At 43.2% G+C, this 23,473-nt stretch overlaps 1 protein-coding gene across 2 annotated transcripts in view; it reads left to right on the top strand.

Annotated features, from left to right (window-relative positions):
- large1 (LARGE xylosyl- and glucuronyltransferase 1) overlaps window positions 1-23,473 on the top strand; it is a 61,586-nt gene that overhangs the window by 31,160 nt on the left and 6,953 nt on the right. Inside the window, exons 1-6 of one of the 2 annotated variants that reach the window (XM_058067291.2) lie at window positions 1,478-2,449; window positions 3,505-3,628; window positions 5,896-6,067; window positions 14,271-14,375; window positions 17,078-17,190; window positions 21,638-21,763. In XM_058067291.2, coding sequence (XP_057923274.2) covers window positions 2,319-2,449; window positions 3,505-3,628; window positions 5,896-6,067; window positions 14,271-14,375; window positions 17,078-17,190; window positions 21,638-21,763 — 771 coding nt within the window. In that variant the 5' untranslated portion in view covers window positions 1,478-2,318. Of the gene's footprint in view, window positions 1-1,477; window positions 2,450-3,504; window positions 3,629-5,895; window positions 6,068-14,270; window positions 14,376-17,077; window positions 17,191-21,637; window positions 21,764-23,473 lie in introns of those variants that run through there. The other variant, XM_058067290.2, reaches the window with a different exon arrangement.

Here is a 23,473-nt window from a genome sequence, read left to right as displayed (position 1 = left end):
AGAGCAAATGTCCTAAGCCTTTCCTTTCATTAGTCTTTTGATTTATTCACTGGTGTAAGCCGCGGATGGGGGCGGGGACTGAGCTTGGTGGACTGTTGCGGGTCAGAACAAACCACATTAGGACTGATGGCTTGAGTATCTGCGGCCAAATGAGTTTTCCAAACAAGCATAAAAGTTTGTTCCAACCCGCCGCTTTGACGCATAAGCCCATGCAAGCGCTGAGCGGAGAACATAATGTATGTTTATGATGTTCAGCTGCCAGACTGGAGGTGCTCTTTAGGAACACTTTATGTATGAGGCGACTCGGGCAGGGTCGCTACAGATTATTGATGCACAGCCTTTGAATGTTTGCTATGAGTTAGCCTTTTTTTAAAGGGGATGTTGAGTTGAAGCTAATGGAAGATGACTTTGGCAGGTCAACAGACGTATTCTGTGCTCAATGTGCTGATGATTTCAGATTTGGACAGGCATGACCTTTTTTTGTTTTTGGATTTAGCCAAGGAACGGTAACCAATAGCATGGCTAATATGCCGACCCCTCAGGGCAATGTGGAATCAAATGAGGGCTTTAACTGTTGACTCACTGTTGTTTTGCCACTGAGTGACAAATATTAGAGCAGACAGAGCCCTGGGAGATCAGCCATGTTGTCCTGTCATCTTATAGTCCTGAACCTGAAAGGAGGGGATGAGATGAGCCACGGATTGCCAAACACCACAGGACTCTGCCATTATAGGGCTGCGGCGTTTATTAAATAGTCGCTCCCTCCCGCTGTACTGCCTTCCTCAATATCGATGTCTGATGAAGTATTGGGCAGGGGCGTCGCTCGGTTCCTTCTTAGCCTCCTGGAGATGCACAGGATATGAATGTGACGCGACGTGAGCCGTGATCGCCTATACGTCTTTTTTTCATGTAATTTATTTATATTTTTTCCTTTTTTGTAAAATGGGAAATGCTTGGTTCATGGTTCCATCTGCTGTTATCTGCTGTGGGCTGGAGCTAACTAATTGCTAGCAGCAGTGATGAATACTTACTCTTTTAAAAACCTTTGTATAGCCATTCTTCTACTGCTGCTCTAGCCAATAGTTGGCTCTGTGTGCTGCAAAGGTAGGTACACACGCTGCAACGTGCTGCAGGGAAACCATGGACTGGATCTCAGTGATGTGGGCCAAGTGGAATGGACTGGGTCATGGCGCAGTGAAGGGGCTCTATACCTTACACCGTGAAATGAATGGAAATTGACAGATTTAGAATTCTAAATTAATGACAGGTAATGTGAATATTTATTTTAACTCCTATTCTTGCCCTATTTTATAACATTTGTCAGATTTTTTGGAAAAAAATCTATATATATATTTTTTTTAATCAATAAAAAAATATCAATTTATTTTGATATTGAGGCACCCTAAAATGGACCTAATGACGGCACTGGTATCGGGTATGAAATAAATTTCCAATTGAGAATGGGAATCATTTCCTCCTATTTTCCCTGGTGTTACGTATTGTTACATAACCAAGTCCTCCAATTGCGGCTTATCTTCAACGTGAACTGCTACCAAAACAAAGCTATCGGCACAAAATTGCGTTTGGAGCGCTGACATGATGATGCAATTACAGTGATGAGAAGGTGAAGGTTCTTGCTCAGAAATATCCTATCCACTCATAGATGACCAGAGTACCATAAATCAGTGCCGGTCCTCCTTGGATACAAGATAAGATTGTAAAGATTAGACCATCGTAGCGTGACCCTGATTATCTGCATGGACTGACACATTTGCTTTTCCTACCCGCCAGTATCCAGTAAAATGAATGCTGTGTTGCTTCTTGCTGACAACTTCAATCTCTGTTGTGCATCTCACGGACTTCTAGAGTCCATAGCAGCTGACGCATTGATTCCTAAAGTCATTCACTATGCAAGATCCTGATGCTGGCATCCTCTGTTAGGTTTCTGTAATTCTTGACCTGGTTTAGGTGTCCTGACTACCTATGGAGAACATACCACCCTCAACACACACGAGCTGATGTTTTGTGAAATGCATTTAGCAGCATAAATCCCGTTAAGCTGTCTCATCTCATTTCAAAGGAGTCCCTGGATAAAAAGATACACTTCCTCCTGGGTCGGAGTTTATTGTCTCCTCTGTACGAGCTTTGGCCATCCTGTCTGATGAATCATCTCCTTCATGGTATTGTGTCCCCCGAGGCCTTAACGCACGCTCACTCTAAACCATAATATTTAAATTAGCAAAAACAATCTCCACTAATGGTCTACGGAGTTGCTTGCTCTAGAGGTTTCATGCATATCACATCGTCTTCATCAGCAGATGAAGTTTAGCTGCATGGTGCGAGTGTACAGGGAGCTCTCGGCAGCTCCCGAATGCTCATCAAACACTGGCTTGGTCCACCGCAATAGTCAACAGTCCTGCCTGAATATAGCACATATTCGGAAAACACGGTTAGTTTGAACGGGATTCTGACGTCAACACTAATATTATGTCATATAAACGCTTACATTTGGATTATTATTCTTCTTCTTGCTCTTTGGGCTTTTCCCTTCAAATCAATCTCCTCCATCCAACCCTGTCTCCTGCATATGCCTCTCTCACACCAACTACCCTCATGTCCTCCTCCACTACATCCATAAACCTCCTCTTTGGTCTTCCTCTTGACCTAGCTCTCCTCTGGACATGTCCCAACCATCTCAGTCTGGCCTAAAGGACTTTATCTCCAAGGCCTCTAACATGTAATGTACTCTTTCCTGATCCTATCCATCATGGTCACTCCCAATGAGAACCTCAGCATCCTCATCTCTGCTACCTCCAGTTCTGCTTCCTGTTTTTTCCTCAGTGGAACTGTCTGTAGACCAAACAACATGGCTGGTCCTACCACAGTTTTGTATCCCTTTCCTTTCATTTTAGCTAGAACTCTTCTATCACATCACGCCTGACACTTTTCAAACTTCTTCACCTCCTTTTCACTATCTCCATCGTTCTGGACTGTTAAAACTCTACACCTTCTGTATCTCTTCTCCGTGTAACCTCACTCTTCCACTTGGGTGCCTGTCATTCACACACACATTCTCAAGTTTAGCTGTGGCTTAAATTTGAATATCAAGTTGTAATTGTGCAGACTCACTGCTCAGATGGCAAAGGATTGTGGAATTGAGTCAAATGCGTAGCTTTGAATATGTAAAACCAAGCACGTTAGTAAAAATGTTCTTTCAAATAGTCCTAAGTAGCACCATTACTTAAAAGGTGTTATTGCATTGAAAGCTGTAAATGGTGGATCTGTTGGGATTCCAACGACTCAATTTCCAGTGACAGATTCTCACCTTTGATGTCAATAGAGAAAAAGTTTTCAAAGTAGCATGTAAGATTGTGTATACGCTTTCTCCTGCCGTTTCACAATGCACTCTAATTTACCATCCTAGCATATTTGAAGTTGTAGAATGCTTTGAAGTTTTGGGGAAAGTGCGTAAAATGTACTTAAAGCGTGTGTATGTGTCCACAGGCGGAACCCCCTTCATTTCCATTTCATCACAGACTCCATAGCTCAGCAAATCCTGTCCTCGCTCTTCCACACCTGGATGGTTCCTGCTGTTCGGGTCGACTTCTATGACGCAGATGAACTGAAGGTAACTCACAGCTTTACTTTCCTTTCTGTGTCACTCAGTTTGGGATTTTCATGCCGTTTTGCCCGTGTTGAACGAATAAAGAGGAAATATACCGGAAGATAGTTATTTGCAAATCTCCATCTCTGCTCCATAAATGTACTTTTTAAACTGACACATTTGTTCCTTGCAACAAATGTCTGAATTTTCACACTTAGCATTTTGAGCACGCCAAGTACATAATCTCATTTGAAGCGGCGTGTGGAAAAATGAGGAAAAGTGATTTAAAATGTACTTTTAATTATTTATGTACAATTGAGGAGGAAAACGCTGGCAGATATTTTATTGAGCGATCCCAATGTTGGCAATATTCATTCATTCATGGGGTCGCGGGGGGGTGCTGGAGCCTATCCCAGCTGTCTTGGGGCGAGAGGCGGGGTCCACCCTGGACTGGTGGCCAGCCAATCCCAGGGCACATATAGACAAACAACCATTCACACTCACGTTCATACCTATGGACAATTTGGAGTGGCCAATTAACCTAGCATGTTTTTGGAATGTGGGAGGAAACCGGAGTACCCGGAGAAAAGCCACGCATGCACGGGGAGAACATGCAAACGCCACACAGAGATGGCCGAGTGTGGAATTGAACTCGGGTCTCCTAGCTGTGAGACCTGCGTGCTAACCACTCGGCCCTAACCCATTTAAAAAGAAGCAGCAGGTAAATATTGAGTACTGCACAATGACGGCAATGGATTAGAGCCCAACTTCCAAAGGTTGTATATTGGTCTCAGATGTTGGTGGACATTAAGAGTTGCATTTCTCTTTGTTTAGCTCACAAAGATCATTTACACGACTTTCAACACAGCAAATTCCCGGCAGAGCATTTGGCTGGCCATGGCTGCCAGGACGCTGCAGTGCTTCATTCAGCTGCCAGTGAACCAATACACTGCTCTGCTGGGAAGGAATGCATTATGGGAATAAGTTCAAATAGTTATCTATTAAATCTATTAATTATCTATTAAATTAGTATCGGTACTTGTCTTGTATATTTCTTAGATACCTTTTGAGTGTTAAGTTGCTGTGTGATGATTGTAGCATTCTATCTAAGATGGCATCTGTGAGTCAGACCGTTGGAATGAATAATGACGTCATGCGATTTCCAATGAGTTTGGGTGCACAGTGACTGAGTGGTTAGCATGTAGGCCACATAGTCAGGAGATCGGGAAGATGTGGGTTCGATTCTCTGTGTGGAGTTTGCATGTTCTCCTTGTGTGTGCCTTTTCTCCGGGTACTCCGGTTTCCTCCCACATTCCAAAAACATGCTAGGTTAATTGGCCACTCCACATTGTCCATAGGTATGAATGTGGGATAGGCTCCAGCATGTATGGTCCTCACAGACTCGACAGAATATCCCATTTTGTGACCTGGACATTTTTTAGTGGGTCGGTCCAGAAATGACGGCAGTCATGTGACTAAGGCAGTCATTAGAGTAAGGAAAAAATATCTTGAAAGTAACAAGAACATTAAATTCCTGATGTGATTAATGCTGATGTCAATGTGAAAATCTTGTGATTAATAGCAACAGAAGAAAAAAGTTCCTCAAGGTGCCTTAGGTGCTTTTTAGTCATTTGTGGTTGTCATCACGGCCACAATGGATTGTGGGTATGTTTATGCAGTAGTACTCCTGCATGCACATTTTTTTTAGATAGACGAAAAGTCTGTTTGCTACTTTAATGCTAGGATATCCGATGACACTATTCCCGCATCCTAAATAACATGTTGGCATTGCATATTGGAGACTACATTAGCCGGCAGCAGCAAAGCCAGTGCCTTAGGTGTGATAGATTTAATGATGGTGCCATTTAAACACTTTTATGCAAACAAAATCCTCAGAGGGACACACCCGAGCAAGCACTGCTGCTTGTGTATTGTGGCCTCCATCCTAGCGACAGGCGATACTGAGCTCTACAGATGATGATGCTTAGTGAAAGTAAACACTGAAATGTCTACTTGGGCCACTTTTTCACCCTCTTCTCTGAAATAATACATTTTATGGAAGCAAAAAGCCCAAAAAAGTGCCTTGTTTTAATCACCCACTTGTCCAAGTTTGTGAACCAAAATAAAACCATACCTTGAAGTTACTTTTAAGTGATGGAATATTATCATGAAGCCTTAACCGTTCCCATTTTAGTGTGTGCCCCCGTTTTGAGTCTGTCCTATTTTTTTTTTCACATGACTGATGGAACATAAGCAAATACACTGAGCCATTGTTGTTTACTTTCATTCAGTCCGAGGTGTCGTGGATCCCAAACAAACATTATTCCGGAATCTACGGTCTGATGAAGTTGGTGCTCACAAAGACGCTCCCGTCTAATCTACAAAAAGTCATCGTTCTGGACACAGACATCACATTCGCCACGGACATCGCCGAGCTCTGGGCTGTCTTCCACAAGTTTAAAGGTAAACAAGCTTACTTATATTACTTATATTGACTGTTCATTAATGTCGATAACTGTTAATTACCAAAGTACTACAATACTACATTTTTACAGATTTTGGAGTACAGATAAAATACTTTCAGTTGCCATATGCCATATATATTTGAATAGAAGCGTCTTCAGTCTGGATTCGAACATTGCCGATGTTGAGGGTTGTCGCACATCTTCTGCAAGACTGTTCCAGATTTTGGCAGCATAAAACTGAAACGCGGCCTAACCAAGTTTAGTCCTGACTCTGGGCTCCCGCAGGACACCACGACCTGAGCTTCAAGATGGTTTATGTGGTTCTGACATGTCAGAGATGTTTTAAATTCTATTTCTCGGAGCGACAGGACGCCAGGGCAGAGAGCGAGTGCTGGATATAGATGTGATGTCATGAATTTCTATTTCCTGTGCAGCTATATGTTGTTATGGCGTATACATAAGTCATATATAACAGTAGTAGTCTGATCCAGTCCCACAGTAATATAATCTGGCCGGGCATTGTGCCCCCTGTCCTTACAATGAAGGTGATAACACAACCATGTAAAGTCCGCATGTGTCACGGGACACAATGTCCGGTGGGTTAATTCATCTGGAAAAGTAAAGGGTGGAGGAAGTGCGAATCCCTTCAAAGATTTATCGGTACCGCTGTCCTCTGGAGCGATGCAGCCGGCAGCGCTTTGGATCAATCTTAATTAACAGTTGACTCCAATGCACCACCTCTGCCACCCACTCCCTGTCCGGTCTGCCTGAGACGTCTGTCCCTGTTACGTTTCAAAGTAAAAGCGTGCACAAAGTTGCACTTGGTCAAGGATGTTGTTCAACTGAATTGAACTTGTTTTACCAGTATAGCTTTTAAATGTATTTAGTGGTATTATTTATCCAAATGCGGAGTGATCAAATACATACAGCATATGGAATTGCCATTGGATGATCTTTGGACTTCATAGTTCAAAAAATGTCTGACCCTAATTCACCCTAACCCTTAGGAGGTCCTTAAGATCCAGTTACACATTTGATTGACACAGCAAAGGAATATCAGCTTCCCAAAAATTACTGTAAAAATATGATATAGGATATAGCATGGTGGAGAGTGGTTAGCGCACAGGTCACATTGTAGGAGACCTAGGTTCAATTCCCCCTTCGGGCAACTCTGTTTGCATGTTCTCCCCGTGCATGCGTGGGTTTTCTCCGGGTACTCCGGTTTCCTCCCACATTCCAAAAACATGCTAGGTTAATTAGCCACTCCAAATTGTCCATAGGTATGAATGTGAGTGTGAATGGTTGTTTGTCTATATGTGCCCTGGGATTGGCTGGCCACCAGTCCAGGGTGTACCTCTGGCCTCTTCCCCCAAAGACAGCTGGGATAGGCTCCAGCACCCTTGCGACCCTCGTGAGGATAAGCGGTAGAACAAAACACCTGAAGCATCTTTGTTTTTCAACTCTTTTTTTTTTTTTGAACCCAGTTTAACAATGCAGACTTTGTTGTCTGTCAGCATAAAGAAAAAGAAAGACTTGGTCTGAAAATAAATAAAAATGTGGCACTATTCCAACAGGGTTTGAACAAAGGACACAAACTTTGTGAAGCACGACATCACCACGGTACATTAAGTTTGATGCATTATTTGGATGTTCTTGGCTTAGTCCATAAAGGCCTGCAATCCTACAATCAATAACCCGCATACAGTATGTAGTCCAATGTTGCTTTGGACCATCCAGTAATTTTATTGTCTTTATTTAGCACACAATGACTTGAGGAAAGCGCTTGAGATGTTCCTGTTTTGTATTGTACTTTCCCTGCATTCCCTGTTGTTTTCTATTGGATTCCATTATTGGAACTTCTCCCTGCACATACTGTTTAGCGTATTTTAAATGTAGTCTTAATCATTTCCAACATCCAGGTTATTTTCTCCCAGACAGGCATAATTGTTGATTGACTAAACCCTATTTTTCCGGGTCAGATTTGACACTTGTCAGTAAAATGCTGTGTAAATCAATAGTTTGTTTTGTTGTTCTTACCTTGCCTGCAGGCTCCTCTTTCAGCATCTCTTGCATTCTTAGGAGTTGAGCAATGGAGTGGGTTCAGTTTTCCCTCCCCGTGAATGCTTATTGTGTGTTTTTTTGCTGATGGGTCGGAAGGACCACAAGAGTGATGTACATCGTTTATCCATCCAATGCCAGAGATCCCCGCTGCTTTCCTGGAATTCCCCCTCTGTTCTAATCAGCAGATATTCTCGGGTTGAGTAAGAGCCCGAGGGAAATTAGAGTACCACTCAAGACCCCATATTTCATTTTACCTTCATTCCCATATACCATGCCCTCCAGAAAGTACAATCCATGACCCTTGCCACTTTGACAAATTCAGGAGGCCGACACCGGTGTGTATCAAGTAGCACAGGGCAGGCGGGTTGAGGTTAGGTGTTTAATGTAGAGGTCTGCCAGACATTGAACAGTGCGTTGTTATGCCTTTGAACTCATTAATTCTTCAACACCTCCCAGGAGCTGCGTATAGTCCAGGCCCATTTCTCCTCAATAGCTATGAACATGATGTACATGTGTCCTGGAGATGTTAATGGCTTCTGTTTCACCATGCACTTTTTTCATAGAAAATACTTCATGTCTGTGGAGAATATCAGAAATGTGGAATAAATGTACTTACAGACTCCAAAAATATACATCCTTACTGCATTGGACATTCTAGCTCTGTCCATGTGACTTCAATGACATGGTTTTGCAATGTTCAAGGGTCAGAGAAACACGGCAGCACTGATTGAAGGAATCGATGAATTACGAGACATGAGATTTCAATGGCTGGAAAAAGCGCTTCTCATTTCCTCTCTCAGTTCGGTGCCTGGTGGAGCATGGCGGCTCTCATCACTACAAGGCGCTGTAATAAAAAAAATGGCCAGACTTCTGTTCTCCTGTAATCACAGAGCTCCTTAAAGGTATCATGGCGTTTGGACACTTGTCTTAAATATTGACTTGACTGTATAACATCAAACTACGTTTACTGACTGCTGTGTTGTCTTCATCAACATGTTGGTGCAGCTGAAATGGAGCAAAGAGATATTTTGGAATATATTGTACTGACCCCCCCCCCCCCAACAACCACCATCACGCCCCAACTTTTTAGTGAATATAGTATGTCACTGATTTGAAAGTGCATGAGCAGCAGCGATAAGAGAGAAGAAAATGAAGGAGATGAATAACGATGGTGATGATGGAGGACATTCTTGATTACAGCTCGTTATGTCTTTTCTCAAGCGGGTAGACGTAGCATCGTCCACTGTTGTTCATTTTGTATTTCCAGCCAAGGTGAAACACCTGACTCGTGCAAACAGCCCGAGTGCAAGCTTTCATTCTATTTTTGGTTTCTGATTTCATGAGATTGTTAGCGACTATTTATGGATGTGGATTTGGGATGCTTATTCCTCTACTGATCATCCATGAGATCAGCTGCTAACGATACCGATTGCATATTCATTCATTCTTTTTCTACCGCTTATCCTCATGAGGGTCGCAGGGGTGCTGGAGCCTATCCCAGCTGTCTTGGGGCGAGAGGTGGGGTACACCCTGGACTGGTGGCCAGCCAATCACAGGGCACATAGACAAACAACCATTCACACTCACATTCATACCTATGGCCAATTAACCTAGCATGTTTTTGGAATGGGGGAGGAAACCGGAGTACCCGGAGAAAACCCTCGCATGCACGGGGAGAACATGCAAACTCCACACAGAGATGGCCGAGGGTGGAATCGAACTTGGGTCTCCTAGCTGTGAGGCCTGCGTGCTAACCACTCGCTCACCGTGCAGCCCACCGATCACATATATTAACTGTAAAAAAACATAGAAATAAGTACTTAAAAATAAGGGGGGGGCACTAGGATTACTGGGGGGCACCAGGATTACTGGCTGTGTTGGAGTCGTCACTAAGTGCAAAATGAATGTTCCTAAGCACACAAGATGTGACGATACAGCGATGCCGCAATACTCTATAAACCACAGAACTGAAAGAATGAGGGGGAAAAGTAGAGGCGTGTCCACCGGAAATGACGCTAATTTAGACCAAAAACATATTTGACTGACTTTTTTAAGAGAACATATATCGCTCATGAAACTTCGAGGATGAGACACTTAGCCTACCATGATGGCTGCCATTTCACTGACTGTTGCTGCACTGTGAGCTTTAAAACTCACCATAGTACTTGTATTAAAATGCCATATTAAATGTAATACTTTTTAATGTGCTACCCCGCCGTGATATTTTGGTGGCATGTGTTGCAGGATGCCAGCTTTACGTCTTTGTCAGGCTCTACACTGCAGACATGGAGGCTTTGCCGCCACACGTGTGTGTGTGTATGTGTGTGTGTGTGTGTGTGTGTGTGTGTATGGGGGTAGATAGAGCACGAGACGTTAGAGCAAGGCACTACATTGCATACAGGCTGCAGTCGTACTTGCCACAGATGGTCCGCATATGCAGATTACATACTTTTGGATACAGCATGTTGGATGAGTGGTTAGCATGCAGGCTTCACAGCTAGGAAACCTGGGTTCAATTCCAGCCTCAGCCATCTCTGTGTGGAGTTTGCATGTTCTCCCCGTGCATGCGTGGGTTTTCTCCGGGTACTCCGGTTTCCTCCCCCATTCCAAAAACATGCTAGGTTAATTGGCCACTCCAAATTGTCCATAGATATGAATGTGAGTGTGAATGGTTGTTTGTCTATATGTGCCGTGGGATTGGCTGGCAGTCCAGCTGGGATAGGCTCCAGCACCCCCGCCCCCTGGTGAGGATAAGCGGTATAAAATGAATGAAAGCATGAATGAAAGTATGCCCATTCCAAGGCCGTGCAATTGGACAGTAGTTATTTTGCTATTATTGTTTCATGCTGTTGCTTAGCTATAACGATGAAGTTGCCGAGACATTTTTCAGAGAAACCACCCCCTTTGGTCTCAAATGTTATGTCGACGTCTACAGCAAAAGAATACTAGTCTCTGGTCTGTGGCTTATTGAGTTGGTGGACATAAGTGTATATTGTTTTTGTATGCTTACCACAAAGCAGCGAAAGGGAAGGAAAAGGAAGGAAAAGCATTGGCGCCATAATGCGGGCAGCCAACAAGAGCAGAGTGGTCTCCATTGCGCCACAACGGCCCTGCCAAAATGCTCGTTTTACTGTGTTTCTTTGTGTACTTCCAACAGTCCCAACTGAAGATGAACAGATGGAGTTGGAGCTAATAAATGTTGAATATTTACTAGTGTTACTGCAATGCAGCAAAGAGGGCAGACCAAAGGGAGGGGATGCTGTGGCAATGAGCTTGTGGAAGAAATGTGACACCACAAAGCTGCTTTTACCAGAAACGACAGCACAGAGAAGTGCAGAAAGACACACGGGTAAATTGGTAGCTGGCATGACAAGGAAGTGACTGTCACCAGGACATCATCTCTGCCCCGCCCGGCGCCCTTGAACAGCAACTGATCAGCTAAAAAGCCTCTTGGTCACACGGGCTTTGAAGTGCTGAATCAGAGAGAAATGATGTCTCCTTCACTTAGGAAACAGTAATACACTAAGTGCTGCTAATTCAAGGGCAGGTAGTTGGCCGTGTTACCCTCCCAAAGCATCACCTGCCATTAGCCGTGTTGTCCACTGATGACGGGGAACTAAGTAGCTTCCGATGGCAACCTGCTCTTTCATTCCATTTCCAGTCTGTTCCAATAGGTTTTTATTGGACTGTGCTGTCTAAAGTGGGAACAGTGGGAACTTTCACACGTTATTTTACCTTGTATTTTAGTAAAAGGTGGGAAATGTAAGGAATTTTCCCATGTATTATAGTGCAGGTGGGAATAACAGTGGGATGACAAACTGTCCATCCAATCATCTTTTATACCGCTTATGCTGGAGCCTATCCCAGCTGTCTTTCGGGCCAGCCAATCCCAGGGCACAATTTGGGGTGGCCAATTAACCTAGCATGTTTCTGGAATGTGGGAGGAAACCGGAGTACCCGGAGAAAACCCACGCATGCACGGGGAGAACATGCAAACTCCACACAGAGATGCCCGAGGGTGGAATCGAACTCTGGTCTCCTAGCTGTGAGGCCTGCGATCTAACCATTATTCCACTGAGCAGCTGTAGATACTGTAGTATTAACCTAAATGCACCCATTTTGGATTTGTTAGCCACCAGGAGAAAGATTTGTACAGTAGAAAAGATTTCTTTGAGTTTTGTACTTATGGAATGGAATGGCCTTTATTGTCATTATACAAAATGTACAACGAGATTGGAGAGCATCTCCTTTCAGTGCAGTAGTCAAGTTAATGTTATGTCTGAAGAGAAAGCCCATTTTATTTTATATTCCCAATACATAACGGCAACAGGTACCAACTATTAAAACCTGTGCTGGTACCTTTGTAACGGAACTCTCGCCTCACTAAGATGTCGATTGTGGAGGACCTAAAGTTCATGCGAGGCCTTTTTTTGGCGATGGGTCATGCACGCGCTGCATATTGAATTGTGTGTATTTCTTTGTTCAACAGTCAGTATTGACTTATTCTACATGGGCTAGAAAGCAGACTGGTGACGTGCAGAATCAATAGCATCTAAAATGTGTAATGTGCATTTTTCAGTTGAGAGGAATATGAAAAAGCTGATTCAGTCACTTTGGCTGACTGCCGTGTGTGCTGTTTGAATTCAGACAATTGTGACGTATGCGCTTCCGTGGCATATTTTTGTTTTGTTCTACTTGTTTGTGTCCTGACTTTCTTTTTCCCGTCTGCCGCGTCTCTTTGTCTTGTAGTTTGACAGCTAGGAAAGGCTGCCAGTGCCTCGCTTATTTCTTTCTTTCCTTATTATTCATTCTAAATTAGCAAGGTCATTGTGTAGATGGCTTTTTTTCAGTCATTCCCTCTTTCTTTTACAAGTCCTCCTATAAGTCCTGTTTGAAGCCGAGTCATTTGAAAGGTGCAGTTTGGTGGTCAAAGGGAGCATCTTTGTACAGTTTGGGTCTAATCATTTCTTTAAGTCATCACCGCCTGCTGAAGGATAAGAATAAGAATAAGCTCCCACCCCTACATCCTGCCTCCTCCTTAAGGCCCGTCTCCTTGACCTTTGAGATCCGCCCAGCTTGCCTTCAAATCTTCCCACTTAAGCCCACATGCATCCCTCCTTCCCTGCTCTCAGATTTAACAGCTGGATTTCTCCTCTTTATTAAGTTCTACTCCTTTCCTTCTCCTGTTTATACCATCACAAGCTCTAAATCTTTCCATTCATATGAGCTAATTATCCAACTCCCCGAGTACCTTTTGTCGTGGCGGTGTCAGGTGGCAGTTGAAGTTCTCCCCCACTTTGCAGTTGGCTGCCGGCATGAAAGCCGGCTTTATGAGGGGATTAAGGTGGCCCTGAAGTGTCGGACGCTGATCCTCACCGACCGCTTCCTGTATGCAGACAATATGAGTGGTTTTGGTGGGTTTTCTCAGCTTAAAGTAGTGCTTCTCAAATAGTGGGATGGGCCTCCCCCTGGGAAGGGCGGGGGGCATGAGAGGCAGGCAGGACTTTCAATATTAGCGCAGACTGCCATGGAGGAATTTGTAGTGCATCAACAGTGACTTTTCCTTCCCTTTGCCAAGTTCTGGGTGGGGTTCCTTGTTGAGGAAAGTAGTTCCGGCTACTGGCTGGGTTCTCTTGTATGAAGCGTTTTGCTTCTCAAAACAATATGCCTTCAAAAGACGACTATATTTGCATCAGCAAACGGTTACCCACCAAAAAGCAATCATTGTCCAAAAGTAGAATGTAACACAACTGTTATGATTTTTTGTGTATCTAAGAAATATACAACGCAAATATCAATACGAGTTTAAAATACATTTAAAAAAACTAACATTTAATGTATTAAGTCCCATTTTCATTCCATTTGGTTATTGCTGCCGGGATGCTGCAATGATATCAGCCTCCCTCTGAGCTCTGGGCACCTCTGTTGGACAGTGCAGTGTGTTTAAGCGTATATTGGACTGATCCTGACTTTATAATAATACGCAAAGGCTGCTCATGCCTCTCTTGAAAAGGCATGAAGTGTAGAAATGATAAATTTGAGTTTTTACCATAAATAACCATAAGATGTTACATTGATATACTCCATTAAGTAAATGAGAGAAAACTATTATTTAAAATGGATATTGGTGTGTCTTTCAGGCCAGCAGGTTCTGGGTCTGGTGGAGAACCAGAGTGACTGGTACCTGGGAAACCTGTGGAAGAACCATCGGCCCTGGCCTGCATTGGGGAGGGGCTTCAACACTGGTGAGTATGGCAAACATTTACATTAGCAGCTATAGCGGTGAACGTCTGATATAGCGTCTATTTATTCCACATCTCAAACATCAGGAGTGGCTAAATTAGCTATTAGCCTTAATTATGTTGACTTCCCTGCAGTTCTATGGTGACGTAGCGACCTTTGTGGAAACAACTTCCTTCCTATTGTTACCAGCATAAATGAGATCTTTCTATTCTTGTAGCTCTTTATCCATCCATCAATCTATTACTGCTTATTCTATATTTGGCGACAGGGAAGCTGGAGCTCAATCAGTTGTCCACTCAGAGTTGCTTGTTGTGTATTACTTTCTGAAATACTAACGTGACACTTATTTCCATGTGAATTAATTGTATCAAGTAATGAACGTAATCACTTAACAGTGGTGTTTATTTATATGTTTGCATTTACCAGAAGCTACTCGAGCAGAGCAATTCTCATTGCAAGTCCAGCAATGACTGAGCTTGTGCTTAGAATTTCATTGTGTCTTCTCCACATTTTTCTGTAGGAAATATTTTCAGCACTACATTATGATTAAACTGTAATACTTTCCAGCGCCATAAGAGAGCTCTTTGTGCTTCATAAAGCCCCGCAGGCACACTCTCCAAATAATTTGGAGTCTTGCCACAACACACTCTATCAAATTTGCATTGAATTTGAAAGTTAGAAGGTTAGGGCCAGGGCATTTTTTGCTTTTAAAATTCATGAATCCAAAAAGTTAAAATACTTATTCTATGTACAGCAGGGATGTCCAACTGTTTTCCAGGGCGTGCCCATATAGAAAAACTGAAGGGTGCATTTTGTGTATTGAAGAGGTCAAAAATGCAAATCAATGTGAACGATAATCCACATTTTGTCAAAGGTTTACATCAAATGAGTGTAGTAAATGGTAATATAGCTTATTAATAAGTAATCAATTGAATGCTCTGAATATGCCAAGCACCAATAATAAACGTTGGACACCCCTGATATATAGTCATCCCTCATTACATCGTGATTCAATCATCACTCTATCACACTATGGCGATTTTGCAAAAATGAATGAATTCCTGCTGTTTCATGGTTGTTCCATGTAGTATTATGGCAGGTAGTACTATGGTAGTATTATTGGCTTCAATGGCAGACATCAGATTAGATTACCTCCAGACTGCATGGAGTCAGCCATGGCACGTCCAACATGAAAAGAAATGTCCTCACATTCAGTGTGGAAGTGGTGATGCATTGTGTTAATGTGTGTTATGAGATATTAAGAAATAGATCAAATTAGTTTTCATTATTTTATGTCTTGACAAAACGTGTCCAGAATTAGTCGTACATTTCTAAATACGAATACAGCCGTGGCACCTAAATTTGTTCAATTACATTTGCCTGACTGCGCAGGCCACACAGCTTGGAGACTCAAGTTCGATTCCACCCTAGGGCATCTCTGTGTGGAGTTTGCAGGCATGCGGGGGGTTTCCACACATTCCAAAAACATGCTAGGTTAATTGGCCCCTCCAAATTGTCCATAGGTATGAATGTGAGTGTGAATGGTTGTTTGTCTATATGTGCCCTGGGATCGGCTGGCCACCAGTCCAGGGTGGACCTCCCCTCTTGCCTGAAATCAGCTGGGATAGGCTCCAGCACCCCCGCGCCCCTGGTGAGGATAAGCGGTATAAAATGGATGAAGAAGGCATTTATCATTCCGTCACAGAGACTGGCACGGAAAGTGGACACAAGCGCTCCAGTCCAGCGGTGGTTGGTGGGCTTTGTTGGTGGGGCCACACCAGCAGATGGAGCACAGCAGGCCGGGAAAGGATGGTTAGTTTGCTCCGGTCTTCAAAAGTCATTCACTACATCTTTTTCCCCCCACTGAAAATTGGCTGCCTAATTTTATTTGGAGCTGCCAGAAAGATTGATTTTATTAGCAAGGGAACTTGGAGACGTCGTTTTGTTGTTTCCCCAAGAGTTCCTTTTTTGTGTGTTGCGGAACAAAGTTTCCCCGGAATGATTTGTGTTTCCGCTGCAGGATTTAACATATTTTCAACATCTTGTGCCAGTCTGTTTGCAGGCTTATCGCCAAAGCTTTATCTCAGCAAACACAAAGCTTTGATTCAGAGCCTCATGAATGGGACTGAAGTCACTACAACCGGGGTACAATTATATGGATCCCTCCGTGCGTTCATACGGTGGAACCTGTTGACGTCCACACACCTTGGACACGGTGACTCGTGTCAATACAAAACCAAAACATTTTCTTTGACTTCACCCAGAGACGTAAGGAAAGTCAGGGGTATCTTCCATATCCCTCACTTTATACCTGACTGCTGTGCCCCGCCCCCTTTTGGCCTGAATGAATGGATGTTGTATTTTAATGCATGTTGTGGTATTGATCAGTTAGATGTCAGTACCTCAGGAGGTAGAGCACTTCCTCCAGGAATCGGAAGGTTGTCGGTTCGATCCTCCCTCCCTCCCTCCACCCAGTCGTCGTGTCCCTGGTCAACACAGTGTAGGAATGTGAATGAATGTTAGTTGACAGCCATGTTTCCACTACACTGCTCCAGAGCAGCTGTGACTACAGATATAGTTTACCAGCACCAGTTTGTGAGAAGTGAACGAATAACGGGTTCACTTCAGTGCCTTGACATAATACCAATTTACCACTGCAATCCGCTGTACCTTTTTCAAATCGGGTGTTTTGTGTACTTTCCAGGGGTGATTTTGCTTCTCCTCGATCGACTACGAAAGCTGAGATGGGAGCAGATGTGGCGGTTGACGGCGGAGCGGGAATTAATGAGCATGTTGTCCACTTCATTGGCAGATCAGGTAAAATGCAAGCTTTCCTCGGCCCTCGCTTTATATTGCGATGCGAAATCCAGTGACCACATGAAAATGCGCTATTATGAAGTACATCTAAATATTTCTTCAGCCTAACGAGAGTCGCATTTGAAAGCCTCCACTCGGGTCATTAACTTAACGCCGCCGCACTGCTAATGCACCACTGGACCATCATGCAGTGTTGGTGCAATTTTTAATTTGTCAGACGAAAATGGGGTTGAACTTTTCATAAATGTCCGTGTCATATTTACCGCTGTTCACTTGATGAATTTTGTGTACCTCACATGAAGATTTGAAGCTTGTGCATGGAGGAAAAAACCCCACCTTCTTTGGTTCGTGACATTTGGCTGACAAAAAGCTTGGTCCAGCCAGACGGATTTACGATTCTATTAACGAGTGGAACAGTTGGAGACGCGCTCTGTATGGACATTCTCTGGCTCAGGCCAACAAGTGCAAGACTGGCTTAGAGAGACAGTGGTGACATCTGTCCGACACTGGTGACATCTGTCCGACACTGGTGACATGTGGCCACCAGTGGCCACCAGTGGCCCCACTGTGACAACTCCCCACATCCGATACGTAAACAATCATGTCATTCCATGGTACACTTTGGAGCTAAAAGGGGATTTAGCCGACATCTAGAGGCGGTCAGCTATACGAATTGCATGCACGATGTGGTACCAGCAGGATGCTAGCTGATGAATGAGTTGGTAACAACGGAGGATAGAAGCGTGTCAGGAGGCCACTAAATGATACAGATACAGCAGTGTTTGTTTCAAATTTGGTACTTGCAAAAATAACACTGGCAATCATTGACAGATCGTAGTATCTAATCATAATAATACAGTATTTTCATAATATTTTTAACAACAGTTTTTGGGAAGCCCTTGAAAGTAGTGGCTGGAAATAATTTACCTATCTGTATAATTAATTTTATTTAGTTTTAGATTTCTAACAAACACAACATACCGGAACTAAATGAAACCTGGCAACACAGAAAAACAAACCAGTGCAGTGAAGATTTTTACATTGGGGAAACAACAAGCAGCAACGGAGGTAACGCAGGTACATGACATAGAACACGGAACACAGAAGGGCTAACTCGGGTTCAGACTCTGCATGTCACATGTCACATGATACATGTCACAGAACACGGAACACAGAAGGGCTAACTCGGGTTCAGACTCTGCATGTCACATGTCACATGATACATGTCACAGAACACGGAACACAGAAGGGCTACCTCAGGTCCAGACTCTGCGGTCTTCCTGCACCTCAAAGAAAGTAAAGCACTCTTTTTCGGCCAAAACTGCACACATTCGGGACTGAGGAGACGGATGGTTTGAAAGAGGAGTGAGGGAAGCTAGCTATGTTATGATTGAGAAGCCATCTCTGAACAGAGGCGGGCGTCGACAACACCATCTTGGCCCAATGCTGTTCTTTTATCCGTTCCTAAAAGATTCAATCATTTAGCCTCTGACAAATAAACAAGGCACAGTCAGCCTGGTTTCAGAGGGTGGGGGTCCATGACCATCATTGGAATTGGATGCAAAGAAAGATGACACCACCCAAACTATGATTGTTGGCTAGCAGCCCCCCCCCCCCCCCCCCCACACTCCATTTTATCCTAACAATCGTCATTTGACATCACAAAAGAGCAAAGCGAGGATAAATAGATAGGATCTTGCACCAAGTTCTCGGCCTGCAGTCTGGTGCGATGCGGACTTTGTTCTGGTGAAGAGGGAGCTGAGCTGAAAGGCAATTAACCGCTCGATCTCCATTCCTACCCTTACTTGTGGTCATTTTGGCCATAGGTTGGCCGGGATAACATCGGATAAGCGGAAGAAAATGGATGATGAAGCTGGCTGAGATGTCCTTCAAAGGGTTAAAATGAATATTCCGACACTTTCCCTGATTAGGGTCAAATGTGAGTGAATTGTAAGGACATTATTAGGTTGTTTAACTGGCACATCCAGTGTCTAAATGTGATCAATCAGACCAGGACACGTACTTTTTTGACACCATTATTGTTGTGTGAACGAGCAACACTGTTTAAAAGGGCTTTAGTTCCTTTCATGATGAATGCAGCCCATTTGCCATTTCACTGCATTCTCATGCCACTCGGCTTGCGGCCACGTAGCGCCATCCCGTGATGCATGTATATCGCCAGGGCATTTCACTCACAACCTTGGCCAAGGATCTCCCCATTATCTCCCAGCTATCCCAAGCTCATCCAGATGAGTGGTACGTTTATGAGATTTTAATTAAACCTTCATTAAGTAAAGTCCCGCAAGGTATGCAGTTTGGAAAATGAACGGCGCTTTCGGAATCATTTCAGCATTCCATCTGCCTTCTGCCGTATGAGCTATTCCAATGGTCTGTCAGCTGGCTTTATCGCACCATTTATTACGTGGTTATAGAGCTTTTATGGCTCCCATTAGATGGTTGGTGTCTGTCACCGACTGTCGTCTTGTGGGCCTTGCCCCAAACTGGAAAGTCAAGAAGTCTCCCAGATCTTAAGCATTCATCTTCACTTCTTATGCCACATGAATTAGGAATAGAAGCACTTTGTCGTACGGAGGCTTGGGAAGCCACAGTATGACTTTACCTTGTTGCTTCCCAACAACTGGAGGGGAAAAAAGAATAATTAACCGATTTATTAAGATTACGTCCGAGTCTGCATGCTCAGCATGGGCCGTATTGATTGCCACAGTTAGCACATGCTAGCCCAACGTTATTGAGCCGATACCAAGTAAATGCAGGCCCAGGGTTGTAGATGCCAGTACTTTTTAAATTGACGTTTTTCAAGAACATGGAATTATTTTGTGATTTTGCCTTTCATTTTGTGATCATGAATATAAACACAAATAAAACACAGGACAAAGATTTTAGTCTGAAAAAACGTACCATCATTTACAGACTATATATCTTACCTGTGCACAAAAACATATTACACGGGAAGTTTTTTTTGTCTTCTTTTGATTAACTCAACGAAATCACCATCCTCTTCCTCCTCCTGAGAAGTAAAAACACAGAAGTCGGCTTTTTCACCATCAAAATTAAACAGCCCCATGAGTCCTTCATCACACACTTTGTCAGTCTCTCTGTCTCTCTCTTTCACTTTTTCTCATGGCAAATTAGCCATTATACTTCAGCTATTCAATTCATCACGCAGGAGTCCAGCAGACGCTTGGCAGTCCGACTAATGCAAATAGAAGCTGTGGTAATTGTACACCTAATTCATTTGACTTAGCTTAGATTGCTGCATAAGACACAAGATGTTTTCTTCCACGTCACTACTCTAAGCATCATTGGAAATGTACTTTCTAGCCATCAAGTAGCCGTATCACTGAACAATTACAGTATACACTCCTCACAGAAAGTTTGGGCTATGCGGCTTTCCGGTGAGGTTGTAGGATGAAACTAAAACGTAGTGTGACCTTTCCAAGCGTTTGACCTTTTCTAAACTTTTGACTGCATATGTCCAACTGTCAAAGGTTGCAGTACTTTTTGCACCTCTTGCTGTTCTCTAACAAGGAGCTGAACAACACATTCACAACAAGCGTGTGATGTATGTATGGAATTGGTGTACTGTCTGTACTGCCAGTCTATGCTACACTCCTAATTTCAAGGAGGAAAAACCTCTAACAGTGTGGTGGCGTGTGTGCCTCGGGAATGTCATTTTTAGTCAACTTTAGATTTTTTTTTTTCACCCTTCCAGACAACATGAAACACGAATAAATTATTCATACTCACCGACATTAATAATGCTTGGTAAATCTTCAGAATGGAATTGAATAAATATACAGTAAAAGCCTCAGGCTGAACCTTATTAATACATTCTATATGAACATATGTGATGTCCTCAGACCTTCGTCTCCGATGCCTTTTTCCTTGTGCCACAATTTGTGGCATAAGTGGGTTACAAGAGCATCTAATCAGATGGGGGGTTTTTTTGTTAAAATTCAATTTTCAAATAATTTTACTTAAATTATTTGTACATGTTAGTGTTTAAACATTTCATAATTTACAGTAACATAGCCTAGGGAAAGGAAAAGAAGTATTTTGCGGTATTTGCAGCTCAATTTTATCGACCCAAAGCACATAAGAGACAACATTAAAGACTGCTCGGGTTAAAACATTACATAGACAACCCCCCCAATATCATAATGGTCCCCACACCTGTTCACATTTTCTTTGACGTGGCCCTCTGAACATTTTGGACACCCCTGCACTGTGTGAACTGGGCTCCCCCTGCTGGAAAGTATTGGTTGTAACAGTTGTACTACTTCTACTACTACTCATTAAGACATGAGTTTACTGATTTAAAAATGTAGTGTGTGTATATAAATGTGTCAATGTTATAATATATAGCCACCCTAGCATGACATCAGTATCATAATAAAGGTTTTAATCCAAGCGTTTCTGTGTGCAGGATATCTTCAATGCTGTCATCAAACAGAATCCATTCCTGGTTCACCAGCTTCCATGCTTCTGGAACGTTCAGCTCTCTGACCACACCCGCTCTGAGAAGTGCTACAAAGATGTGTCGGACCTCAAGGTGAGTCGCTGGTGCCACACGCACACACACACATGCACACACACACAAACGTACCTGACCTGACTTCCAAACGGTCTTCATGGTCCAGCTGGCCAAAGTAGACTTTTGACTTGTTTCATTCCTGCAGATCTGCTTCAGCCTCCACATCCAACACACGCATCATTTTGTTTGGTGCTGTGAGACTTTTGTACAGTAAAATATGCGCCTTGGCCCAATAAAGTTTGGGGGGGGGCACTGGTGTAGAGCATTTACTGTGAAACTGCTTCAAGCCCCACCGGTGGTACCTGGGCTCCATCTAGTGGTACTCAGGAACTCCAGCGATTGCTAACAATTCTAGACGTCTGGATGTGTATGAAGTCATTGTACAAATGCTAATATATTAACCAAATATTGCTTCAAATGTTTCATGTATGGAGTTGTGTAGTTCAGAACTTCCAAACTTTAATTATTATTGATTTTGCTCAATCATTCATTTTGTCAATCACCTGAATGGCCACTTATTCCTAGCAGCATTCGTAGGGCTCAACCATAACTGCAGGCCAACAAAAATGAATTGTACATTCAAAATCTGCAAACTCTTCCAACGGAGGTTCATGTATGCAAAGTTATGCAAATGAAATATGCATGTTTTAGATTTGTCTTATAGCTATATCATATCTTTTCTTACAATGTGCCAACGTTTGTTTATGTGACCTGCGATTGACTGGCGACCAGTCCAGGGTGGAGCCCGACTCTGGTCTGAAAAGACAGCTGGGATAGGCTCCAGCATACCGCTGTGAGGACAAGCACTACAGACCATGGATGGATGGATGGATGCCAAGGGCCACCAAAAAAGAGCATATATAAAGTACACATTGCATTCATTTCACATTTTGGAGACAATGTCTGAGGCAGGTTTTGGAGGACTAGACTAGACTAGACTAGACTAGACTAGACTAGACTAGACTACACCTAATGAAGACTTGCCACAACATTAGTCACCTAAAACAAATTCCACATGACGCGGCACGGATCAAACTACTTGAAGACCGACTGTTGATCAAAGCTGAAGGTGTGGCTTAACGTCATGGATGCCCCTGAGGGAGGAATAAGGTGGCACTTTTTAAACCAGTCCAAATCGTTGCATTCAAGCACTTTTTCTTTTTGACGGCTCATTCATGGTCGCCCAAGCAGGCATAAGCAAAGTCAGCATCGCTCAGGAAAAGAAAATTGGATGAAAAAGGAACATAAAGCATCTGGTTGTCTTCAGCATGAAAGCGAAGCAACTCGTCAAGTGTCTCCACCTCCTGCCTGCCTGTGATACGCAAACAAAATCAATCCTGCCCTAACTTTAATAGTATCCACATTTTGTCAGTTGAAGTACCCTTGACTTTATTACTACTGCATAATTATGGCCGCCAATCAATGACTTTTTTTCATAGTTAACTTGCAATATTTGTGTGACTCTTCCATGTGGCCTAAAGAGATATTTTTTGTTATCATGCAGTAGTGGACATTTGAACACTTTAAACCAATGATTGTGGTTTAAGTGGATTCTAAAAAAGGATTTCCATGGATGAGTTTTTGTACGGATTCTGGTGTAGGTAAACCGGACTCTTGGCTGCATTCACACTTGGGGTTCGTTGTTCTGGGCCTAAGATGAAAAAGTCCAAAAATTCATTGTCGTTTTTAATCATTAAACCAACGGCTACAAGAACAAACATAAGCTAA

Source organism: Doryrhamphus excisus, linkage group LG2 (genome assembly GCF_037039965.1).
Source record: "Doryrhamphus excisus strain RoL-2023G ecotype Guam linkage group LG2, RoL_Dexc_Guam_v1.1, whole genome shotgun sequence".
Taxonomy (NCBI): Eukaryota; Metazoa; Chordata; class Actinopteri; order Syngnathiformes; family Syngnathidae; genus Doryrhamphus; species Doryrhamphus excisus.
Note: the sequence above shows the minus strand (reverse complement) of the source record. Positions and strands in the feature narration are given on the sequence as shown.